At 43.0% G+C, this 12,007-nt stretch overlaps 1 protein-coding gene across 1 annotated transcript; it reads left to right on the top strand.

Annotated features, from left to right (window-relative positions):
- Positions 1 to 4,878: 4,878 nt before the first annotated feature.
- On the top strand, positions 4,879 to 10,304 carry LOC120018972 (cyclin P). The gene is made up of 8 exons (XM_038962181.1): positions 4,879 to 5,031; positions 7,395 to 7,470; positions 7,563 to 7,735; positions 8,460 to 8,558; positions 8,779 to 8,934; positions 9,165 to 9,323; positions 9,814 to 9,992; positions 10,127 to 10,304. Exons 1-8 carry the CDS (start codon positions 4,879 to 4,881, stop codon positions 10,302 to 10,304), a joined length of 1,173 nt encoding a protein of 390 aa, XP_038818109.1.
- Positions 10,305 to 12,007: the final 1,703 nt, after the last annotated feature.

Here is a 12,007-nt window from a genome sequence, read left to right as displayed (position 1 = left end):
TCCAGACATTACCATAAGCCTATCCTCCCAAATTAAAGCACCACCAGCCTCTTGTAGTATGCCGTGTTTTGCATTTGTGAAATACTTTTGATGTGATATGAAAGTGGTATTTGTTTCTAGAACTATAACTGAGCATTGGGTCACGTTTAGATGTATTTGGCTGTTTTGGTTTGCATGTTTTTATAAGTAAAAAGCCTTTAAACATTTCATACTATTCTACATACTTTTACATTTTAGCAGATTTTATTTATTTTTATACCACACAAATTACGGTACCTAAATTACAGGTTAAGAATGGACAGAGATTCTTTAACTGCTGGCTACTCTTCTGTGACCCAATGAGACAAGGTCACAAGTGTTTCCCTAAAGTCTGTCTGGGTTTACATATTCTATTGTAGAGAAGTTCATAGGTTAATCAATTGATAGTGACAGAATTATACTGAACAAAAATATAAATGCAACCATTTCTACAATTTTACTGAGTTAGTTGATATAAGGAAATCTGTCAATTTAAATAAATTAGGCCCTAATCAATGCAGGTGAAGCTGGCTATGGAGGTCCTGGGCTGGCGTGGTTACACATGGTCTGCGGTTGTGAGGCAGGTTGGACGTACTGCCAAATTCTCTAAAACAAAGTTGGAGGCAGCTTATGGTAGAGAAATTAACATTAAAGTCTTTGGCAACGGCTCTGGTGGATATTCCTGCAGTCCACATGCCAATTGCATGCTCTCTCAACTTGAGACATCTGTGGCATTGTGACAACTACATGTTTTAGTGGCCTTTTATTTTCCATAGCACAAGGTGCACCTGTGTGATGATCATGCTGTTTAATCAGCTTCTTGATATACCACAGCTGTCAAATGGATGGATTATCTTGGCAAAGGGGAAATACTCACTAACAGGCATGTAAACAAATTTGTGCACAATTTGAGAAGCTTTTGTACGTATGGAACATTTCTGGGATATTTTATTTCAGCTCATGAAATATGGGACCAACATTTTACGTGTTGCTTTTTATATTTTGCGTTTATAGTTCAGTCTAGATTACTTCCCAAGCAAAGTTAGCCTATAAATGTCAAAAACAATACAATGATATCCCAATATGCATCTGATGTAATGTAAGTTACTTGAATCTGGTTTATTGTGAAGTCAATAACTCTGATAAATACATAATGGTCAAGAATTATTATAATAGTAGCAGCAAGCTATCAAAGTTGATCTCTGGTCCTCCTCTTCGCACTCTCCTTCTCACCCTGAACAGAACATGGGCTAGTCTGCGCACAAGATGGTGGATTTTGGTGGGGACCAAGCCTACAATTTTTGGCAGAAACCGTTGACTCTCCTCCTGAACTGCCGCCGTAGCTCTACACTGCTCAGCCATTGGTTAAGAAGCACACAAATGATTTTGATCAGCAAGAGAAGAGCAGACTGGCATAGGGTTGAAATATCTATTGCAGTGTGTAAAAACAGCCTAGTTTTATTTACACCATCCCGGCATCTTAGAAATATAACTTTGATCTGTGCTTAGTAGCCTGTTAATCATTTGATCGAGAACACACTAAATAGCATATAGGCGCATTTGATATTGCGCGCCCAGTGGAGAATCAGAGGGGTGGCATCGCCTGTGTGTGTGTACACAGTTCATTTGTAAAGTATTCAGACCCCTTCCCTTTTTCCACTTTTTTTTTCATTACAGCCTTATTCTAAAATGGATTTTTTTTTAAATACAATCTCATCAATCTACACACAATACCCCGTAATGACAAAGTGAAAACAGGTTTTTAGAAATGTTGGCTAATTTATAAAAAACATACCTTATTCACTTACGTGTTCTCAGACCCTTGCGATGAAATTTAGCTCAGGTGCATCCTGTTTCCATTGATCATCCTTGAGCTGTTTCTACAACTTGATTGGAGTACACCTGTGGTAAATTCAATTGATTGGACATGATTTGGAAAGGCAAACACCTGTCTATGTAAGGTCCCACGGTTGGCAGTGCATGTCAGAGCAAAAACCAAGCCATAAGGTCGAAGGAATTGTCTGTAGAGCCCCGAGACAAGATTGTGTGAAGGCACAGGAAGGGTACCAAAAAACATCTATCATTGTAGGTCCCCTTATAACACAGTGGCCTCCATTATTCTAAAATGGAAGTAGTTCAGAACCACCAAGACTCTTCCTAGAGCTGGCCAAACTGAGCAATTGGGGGAGAAGGGCCTTGGTCAGGGAGGTGACCAAGAACCCGATAGTCACTCTGACCGAATTCCAGAGTTCCTCTCTAAAGATGGGAGAACCTTCCATAAGGACAACCATCTCTGCAGCACTCCACCAATCAGGCCTTTATGGTAGTGGCCAGATGGAAGCCACTCCTCAGTAAAAGGCACATGACAACCCGCTTGGAGTTTGTCAAAAGGCACCTGAAGGACTCTCAGAACATGAGAAACAACATCCTCTGGTCTGATGAAAGATGGCATTCAGGCCAAATGTGACGCTTTGAAATCTTTGGCGGGATCCTGGCACCATCCCTACGGGGAATCATGGTGGTGGCAGCATCATGCTGTTGGGATGTTTTTCAGCGGCAGGGACTGGGTAACTAGTCAGGAATGAGGCAAAGATGAACGGAGCAAAGTACAGAGATCCTTGATGAAAACCTGCTCCAGAGCACTCAGGACCTCAGACTGGGGCGACGGTTAACCTTCCAACAGGATAACGATCCTTGGCACATAGCCAAGACAACACAGGAGTGGCTTCAGGACAAGTCTCTGAATGTCCTTGAGTGGCCCAGCCAGAGCCCAGACTCGAACCCGATCGAACTTCTCTGGAGAGACCTGAAAATGGCTGTGCAGTAATGCTCCCCAGCCAACCTGACAGAGCTTGAGAGGATCTGCAGAGAAGAATGGGAGGAACTCCCCAATACAGGTGTGCCAAGCTTGTAGCGTCATACCCAAGAAGACTCAAGGCTATAATTGCTGCCGAAGGACTTCAACAAAGTACAGAGTAAATGGTCCGACTACTTATGTAAATGTTATATTTCAGTTTTTAATACAGTTAATTTCTAAACCTGGTTTCTCTTTGTCATTATGGGGTATTGTGTGTAGATTGATTGATATGGGGGGGGGGGGGATTGAATCCATTTTAGGAGGCTGTAACAAAATGTGGAAAAAGTCAAGGTCTGAAAACTTTCGAAATGCATTTTCAATTTCAGACAAGCGGATGGTTTAGTCATTTAAATCTAGTCCAGGGGAGGGTCATTGTAATTTGTCAAATGTCAACATTTCTGTTTTTAGAATGCTTATTAGGATATAAACTCAGCAAAAAAAGAAAGGTCCCTTTTTCAGGACCCTGCCTTTCAAAGATAATTTGTAGAACTCCAAATAACTTAACAGATCTTCATTGTAAAGGCTTGAAACACAGTTTCCCATGCTTGTTCAATGACCCATAAACAATTAATGAACATCAAATCAATGTTTATTTGTCACATGCGCCAAATACAACCGGTGTAGACCTTACAGTGAAATGCTTAACATGCACCTGTGGAACGGTCATTAAGACACTGACAGCTTACAGACGGTAGGCAATTAAGGTCACAGTTATGAAAATTTAGGACATATAAGAGGCCTTTCTACTGACTCTGGAAAAAGACCAAAAGAAAGATGCCCAGGGTCCCTGCTCACCTGCGTGAATGTGCCGTAGGCATGCTGCAAGGAGACATGAGGACTGCAGATGTGACCTGTGCAATAAATTGCACTGTCCGTACTGAGACCCCTAAGACGGCACTACAGGGAGACAGGACGGACAGCTGCTTGTCCTCGCAGTGGCAGACCACGTTTAACAACACCTGCACATGATCGGTACATCCATACAACACCTGCGGGACAGGTACAGGATGGCAACAACTGCCCGAGTTACACCAGGAACGCACAATCCCTCCATTAGTGCTCAGACTGTCCGCAATAGGCTGGACTGGGTGCTTGTAGGCCTGTTGTAAGGCAGGTCCTCACCAGACATCACCGGCAACAACGTCGCCTATGGGCACAAACTCGCCATCGCTGGACCTGACAGGACTGGAAAAAAGTGCTTTCACTGACGAGTTGCGGTTTTGTCTCACCAGGGGTGATGGTCGGATTCGCATGTATCATCGAAGGAATGAGCATTACACCGAGGCCTGCACTCTGGAACGGGATCGATTTGGTGCTGGAGGGTCCGTCATGGTCTGGGGTGGTGTGTCACAGCATCATCGGACTGGGCTTGTTGTCATTGCAGGCAATCTTAACATTGTATGTTACAGGGAAGACATCCTCCTCCCTCATGTGGTATCCTTCCTGCAGGCTCATCCTGACATGACCCTCCAGCATGACAATGCCATACTGCTCGTTCTGTGCGTGATTTCCTGCAAGAGAGGAATGTCAGTGTTCTGCCATGGCCAGCGAAGAGCCCAGATCTCAATCCCATTGAGCTCATCTGGGACCAGTTGGATCGGAAGGTGAGGGATAGGGCCATCCCCCCCCCCCCCCCCCCCCCCCCAGAAATGTCCAGGAACTTGCAGGTGCTTTGGTGGAAGAGGGGGGTAACATCTCCCAGCAAGGACTGGCAAATCTGGTGCAGTCCATGAGGAGATACACTGCAGTACTTAATGCAGCTGGTGGCCACACCAGATACTGACTTACTTTTCATTTTGACCTCCCCCCTTCAGGGACACATTATTACATTTCTGTTAGTCACATGTCTGTGGAACTTGTTCTGTTTTTCAGATGTTGAATGTTATGTTCATACATATTTACACGTTAAGTTTGCTGAAAATAAACGCAGTTGACAGAGGACTTTTTTTTTGTTGCTGAGTTTATATAGGTAACCGTTCTGTACATTTTCATCCGTCCCTGAGATGTATTTTTGGATGCCTCCAACACAGGTAGCGGAAGAGAGACGAGCCCCCTTAAGAGCCATGGCCAATGCCTGTGGCCCCAAAGACCGTTGGCAGCCCCAGGAGGGAGAGTCCAGGGCGACCTACCAGAAAACTGAGCCAGAGGCCAGATGGGTACGCCTCCTCTTTCATTCTGATAGAGCCTGACCTACCTTCTATTCCATTTCCTCTTCCCCTCTGTTCTGGAGTGTAATCATTAGTCCATACTGTAAAATTTGAGTGTCTATTGGACAAATTCAGGTAGGTTCCTTTAAGTTTGCTTATGTTTAACCTGTCTAGCCCCGGGGTTCCGCTAGCGGAACTCCTCCCACATTCCACTGAAAAGGCAGAGCGTGAAATTCAAAAAATATTTTTGAGAAATATTTAACTTTCACACATTAACAAGTCCAATACAGCAAATGAAAGGTAAACATCTTGTGAATCCAGTCAACATGTCCGATTTTAAATGTTTTACAGCGAAAACACCACTTATATTTGTTAGCTCACCACCAAATACAAAAAAGCACAGACATTTTTCACAGCACAGGTAGCTTGCACAAAATCAACCAAACTAACCAAGAACTAACCAAGAAACAACTTCATCAGATGACAGTCTTATAACATGTTATACAATAAATCGATGTTTTGTTCGAAAAATGTGCATATTTGAGGTATAAATCATAGTTTTACATTGCAGCTACCATCACAAATGGCACTGAAGCAGCCAGAGTAATTATAGAGACCAACGTGAAATACCTAAATACTCATCATAAAACATTTATGAAAAATACATGGTGTACAGCAAATGAAAGACAAACATCTTGTGAATCCAGCCAATATTTCAGATTTTTTAAAGTGTTTTACAGCAAAAACACAATATAGCATTATAGTAGCTTACTACAATAGCCAACCACACAGCAGCATTGATTCAAGGCAACAGTAGCGATAGCGACAAAACCAGCAAAAGATATTAATTATTTCACTAACCTTCATAAACTTCATCAGATGACAGTCCTATAACATCATATTACACAATACATATATGGTTTGTTCGAAAATGTGCATATTTAGAGCTGAAATCCGTGGTTATACATTGTGAAAACGTAGCAACTATTTTCCAGAATCTCCGGATATATTTCTGACACTCACCTATTCTGACCAAATAACTAATCATAAACTTTACTAAAAAATACATGTTGTACAGGAAATGATAGATACACTAGTTCTTAATGCAATCGCCGTGTTAGAATTCTAAAAATAACTTTAGTACGACATACAGCTTACGTTATAGCGAGAGCGCCCAAAATCTGGGCGGAAACTAATAGTAAACATTTGACAGAAATACGAAATAACATCATAAATGGGTCCTACTTTTGGTGAGCTTCCATCAGAATCTTGTACAAGGGGTTCTTTGTCCAGAATAATCGTTGTTTGGATTTAGAATGTCCTCTTCGTCTGTTGATTTAGCAACCAAAACTTGCCAAGTGGCGCGAAGCTGTCCATCGTCACCAAACGCAGAGAACGGAACACGCCAAAACTCCCGGAAAAAAATTCAATAATCTGATAAAACTATATTGAAAAAACATACTTTACGATGATATTATCACATTTATCAAATAAAATCAAAGCCGGAGATATTAGCCGTCTATAAGGAAAGCTTTTCAGAAGCCAAAGCTGATGTCCTTCCCGCGTCTTCCTGAACAAAGGAAATTGGGGTCATGTCATTCCAAGACCTCTCTTTTGACCATAGATATAGCTAGACTCCCCATTTCACCTCTCACTGCCTATTGACATCTAGTGGAAGGCGTATGAAGTGCATGTATAGTCATAAATTTCAAGCAAATTGATAGGGAGGCCCTGGAACAGAGCCTCGATTTCAGATTTTTCACTTTCTGACAGGAAGTTTGCTGCAAAATGAGTTCTGTTTTACTCACAGATATAATTCAAACGGTTTTAGAAACTTGAGTTTTCTATCCACTAATAATATGCATATTGTACGAGCAAGAATAGAGTACGAGGCCGTTTAAATTGGGCACGATTTTTCCCCAAAGTGAAAATAGCGCCCTCTATCCTCAACAGGTTAACTAAGGTAAAGTAAATACAATTAACAATGGTGTGTGTGTGTAGTCAGTAGTGTAGGTGAGTGGTTGCGTGTATACATGTGATAAGTATTGGTGTTGTAGGGTGCCAACACAAACAAACCAAATAGCCACAACCAAAATCTGTCTGTGTCTTGAATGGAGAGAGTCTCCTCCATGAATGGGGAAGTGGTGTATTTATCCTGGGAGACACCGGGCCCAGGTGTTTCCCATGTAGCTGACGACCCTTCCAACTCCGCCCACCGGCATCCTAATAAGGAAACAAGAACAAAGAGAGAATACGGCAGACAGAGTGGGAGGGTCGTCACAAGTCTTACAATACCATATTTTGACAACTTATCCTTCCTCTGTGCCACGCTCTGTGTTAATGTAATTGTCCTGCTGTGTATGTCTGTGCAGGCCAAGAGGCTGCCTGTGTCGACAGATGATGGCATTATCATCGGCTTCCATGAGGACGACAGCCCCTCTCATTCAGGTCACTGCAATGTACTACTGTACCAAATAGAGCATATAATTGTGTGTCAAGCCATGTCTGTACTAAGTTAACCCTATCTCTACTAAGGTCAGATGGCTGTATGGCGGAAGAGGCTGTGCTGATCTACCTACATGGCCTCCAGGGCCTCTATAGCCTGCAGGAGTTGGTGCCTGGCATGTTTCGTCATGAGACTGAGCTGGCCATGGAGACGCTTGGTCTTATCTATGACAGGAGCTACGCATGGGACATCTTCTCTGACATGATGGTGGGGGTGTAATATAGGTGGTTCCATGTAATGAGTAGCCTTTGCCTCAGACCCAGATAGTCTTGTTAGATCCCAGAGTTAATTCCTAGGATTTTTTTGCTTCCTAGGCTTTAGCTCACACTCTTGTCACAACTTAGGAAAGTTGAACAAGATTGGGAGTAGGCTTGTATTGTTAAGAATCGCTCTACATTTGAATCAGTAAATAGGTTTGCATCTACAGTTTTTATGCACGTAGTCATACCGTATCATTTCTTTTTTTATCACGTCAGCTGTGCTACAACAGGAAGTTTTGGTACAATTTTAGAAATGCGTACAGATCATTTGTTCATTCAACATGGTGGGATCTTTTCGTCTGTAAAATTAATTCAGCAAGATATTGATTTTAGCAACCATAAACTTTGAGTCACGACATGGCGGGCCAAGACCAGAGTAGGCACATTTGCTATTTAATGCAACCGTTTTTGTGACAAAACTATCGGTAGAGTTGAAACTGCGATGGAAATGCAAACTTTAGATTTTTTTGGGGGGGGAAACTTTAAGTATTTGTGTGCAATACGTCATCACGCACTGATTTTTGTCTGCAAATTTCAGTTTGGTGTAAACGCCACTGGGAAAATGTTTGAATATCCGCATAAATCTTTCGCCAATGGGATGGAAACCAAGCTAGTGGCGTTATTTTGTTGGTTTGCTGTACTTCTGTCATTGACACTGCCTCCTTTTCCAGAGAAGTCAGTTGCGGTTCACCTTCCCCAATGCAGACCTACCCAGACCTTTCACAAACACCACCCGTGCCATCCTGGTCGACTGGCTCATCCAAGTCCATGTGAGTTCCCCTCGTGTCCCTCTACTATTTATCTAAAAGGATTTCCTGGTTAAAATGTACTGAACTTGCTACTTCTCAAATTTAGGAAATGTGCACTTGACAACAGGTTGACCTTCTAAAGTGAAGCAGTTTAAGCAGATGCCCTTCAGCTTACCTAAGACTAAATGTATGTGGTAGAATTCAGGCCATTGTGTCCTCCCATCACCCCTGCCTCTTACAGGAGGTGTTCCATTTCTCAGAGGAGACCCTCTACTTGTCTATCCACCTCCTGAACCGCTGCCTACACCAGATCAAGGTGAACACAGCCAAACTGCAGCTGCTGGGAATGGTCTGTCTTTTCCTGGCTGCCAAGAAAGAAGAGTGTCTTCTCCCTGAGGTATTCTACATCAGACCTGGGTCAGATACATATGGTGTTCTTCACCAATGTTTTCCCTCACTGAAGCCATTATGCCTAGCTTGGTATAGCATAATCAAGTAAGAGTTGGATATATGTCGTGTTCTTCCAGACTTTCAAACACTGACAGTGGGAGCTAGAGAAGGGGATTGAGCAGGGTGGTTTTTGGACCAGGGCTTTCTCTAGTGTTCTCCAACCCCCTCCCTCTCCAGGTGTCTGAGCTGTGCTACCTCATGGAGAATGGCTACTCCAATAGACAGCTGCTCCGTATGGAGCGCCAGGTCCTCACTGAGCTGAAGTTTGAGCTTTCCCACTGCTCTCCGCTGCACTTCCTGCTCCTCTCTGCCTCAATCGCCCACTGCAGCGCCAAGGTGGGTGAACCCTCAACACTTTAACCCTGAGAAGTTCAGCCAGATTCTACAATGGATGCCATGTTGGCTCCTTTATTTTCTAAATGTTGGTGAGGTAACAAGACGAGTGCCTCCGACAGTTCCCTCAAATGACAGAACAGTGAATTTAACACCGTTATTTTTTTTTTTCATTCAGGATAATATGTATCCAAATTGGGACCGTATTGTGATGTCAACAAATTGCATGTCTACCTTCACTGGACATCTTAATAGGAATATAAAACTTTCAGAAATAAACCGCACAATGCAGAAGTGTGAATTAGCACTTAGCAAGTGCTATGTGGCGCCCTGGGAATGTTCAGACAGAAACCACATTGGCCAAATTTAACCTAGTTGCTAGTCAAACTGCTCAGATTATCAGATCCACCTGAACATGTTAGTAATCTGATGTGCAGCAAAACCGCAATAAAGACAAGCTGGAACGTCCCCCTTTACGTGTCTCTACATCCAGTTGGTGTGGATGGGCCGTTATATTCTGGAGCTCTCTCTGTTGGAGGGACAGTGTGTGGTGTTCCTGGCTGCCCACCTGGCTGGTGCTGCCCTCTGTCTGTCCCGCAGGGTACTGCAGGAGCCCCCCACCCCAGAGGGAGAGACTGCCTGGTGTGTTGCCTCCAGTATCCACATAGGCAGGTGAGGAGAGGCTCTTTTCTTGATTGCAAATATACTTGACATGATACCCAATAATTTTCACTATTAGACTTTGAAGTGGAATGTACTTCTGTTGTGTTTTGACCCAAACTTTTTCTCCTGTCTGCCTCCTTCAGTGAGACGACCCTGCTGAGGATAATGCTCATCCAGGCAAGGGCTGCAGCCCGGGCCCAGAGCAGAGACACTCGCGCTACTTTCCTCAAGTACTCCACAGCAGGGACCATGCATGTCAGCAGCCACCCTTCCCTGCTGAGTGCCACCTGTATGTTGGGCCAGCCAACTACACGCACCTGAAGCCCCACAGTAGCCTACACATGAGGTGCGCGTCACTGTTTTTCTATGGGAATGGGCCATTTTAGGAGGAATGAATATCACATTTTGAGAAAGGGAGACGGACATCCTGAATGAGGACTACTGGCCCTTACAGTCACCTTTTACTTCTTACAGACATTTCATATTGTAAACGAGAGAGCTTGAGATGAAGGCTTGCGAGATTACATTTGACCCACCACATCAAGAAGAGGTGTGATGGGAGGAAGGGGACGTCAATATAATATGCAGTACCAAACTGACTTGTATGGTTAAGCAGGACTTGAGTGCCTGTTCTGGACTAGCCAGTGCCACATTTATTTTATGCTCTTATCTTGGATCTAATTGCGAATAAAAAAATAAAAAAAGGTATTTCAATGATGCTTCATCTTTTTTACTGTTTCTTGTAAAATGTTGGGACAAAAAAAGCAGGCTTCCATTGTTTAATGTGATATGGTTTAATGGAACTTTTTTAATAATGTTAAATAAAGTTGTCTGCTCGCATTTGTTGTAAGCTACCTGTAAGTTTCTGCCTGCACTTATTTATAGCCTGGCTACATCTGCCCCTTAGCTCAGGGATTCTTGAAAGTCGGGACAATCCTTGTCCAGCAGATAAACTGTCTACTGTGCATTCGGAAAGTATTCAGACCCCCTTTTCCACATTTTGTTACATTACAGCCTTATTCTAAAATTTATGAAAAACAACAATTTAATACCTCTACATATAATGACAAAGGGAAAACAGGTTATTAGGAAGAAATATGCACTTTTTTTAATACATTAAGATTTATGTATTTAGACTCTTTCTATGAGACTCAAAATTGAGCTCTAGTGCATGCTCTCGCCATTGAGCATTAATGTTTCTACAACTTGATTGGAGTCCACCTGTGGTAAATTCAATTGGTTGGACATGATTTGGAAAGGCACACACCTGTCTATATAAAGTCTCAGTTGACAGTACATGTCAGAGCAAAAACCAAACCATGAGGTGGAAGGAATCATCTGTAGAGCTCCGAGACAAGATGTGGGGATGTTTTTCAGCGGCAGGGACTAGAAGACTAGTCAGGATTGTGGTAAAGATGAACTGCGCAAAGTACAAATCAAAGTTTATTTGTCACGTGCGCCGAATACAACGGGTGTAGACCTTACAGTGAAATGCTCACTTACAGGCTCTAACCAATGGTGTGGGGGAGAAAGGTGTGCGTGTAGGTAAGTAATGAAATAAAAAAGCAAAAAGACATTTGAAAAAAGAGTAGCAAGGCTATATACAGACACCTGTTAGTCAGGCTTATTGAGGTAGTATGTACATGTAGGTATCGTTAAAGTGACTATGCATATATGATGAACAGAGTAGCAGAAGTGTAAAAAGAGGGGTTGGTGGGACACAATACAGATAGCCCGGTTAGCCAATGTGCGGGAGCACTGGTTGGGCGGGCCAATTTAGGTAGTATGTACATGAATGTATAGTTAAAGTGACTATGCATATATGATGAACAGAGAGTAGCAGCAGTGTAAAAAAGGGGTTGGTGGGCACACAATGCAAATAGTCCGGGTAACCATTTGGTTACCTGTTCAGGAGTCTTATGGCTTGGGGGTAAAAACTGTTGAAAAGCCTTTTTGTCCTAGACTTGGCACTCTGGTACCGCTTGCCATGCGGTAGTATAGAGAACATGACTGGGGTGGCTGGG

The sequence above is a fragment of the Salvelinus namaycush genome, chromosome 23, assembly GCF_016432855.1.
Source record: "Salvelinus namaycush isolate Seneca chromosome 23, SaNama_1.0, whole genome shotgun sequence".
NCBI lineage: Eukaryota > Metazoa > Chordata > Actinopteri > Salmoniformes > Salmonidae > Salvelinus > Salvelinus namaycush.
The sequence above is the reverse complement of the archived record's forward strand: the minus strand, read 5'-3'. Positions and strand labels throughout refer to the sequence as shown.

Bases quoted from the DNA above. Each gene is read 5' to 3' on its own strand.
- LOC120018972 (XM_038962181.1), top strand. From the start codon at position 4,879: ATGTATTTTTGGATGCCTCCAACACAGGTAGCGGAAGAGAGACGAGCC. The intron at 7,736-8,459 runs GTGGGGGTGTAA...CTCCTTTTCCAG, and splicing joins ACATCTTCTCTGACATGATG to AGAAGTCAGTTGCGGTTCAC. The intron at 9,324-9,813 runs GTGGGTGAACCC...CTCTACATCCAG, and splicing joins TCGCCCACTGCAGCGCCAAG to TTGGTGTGGATGGGCCGTTA.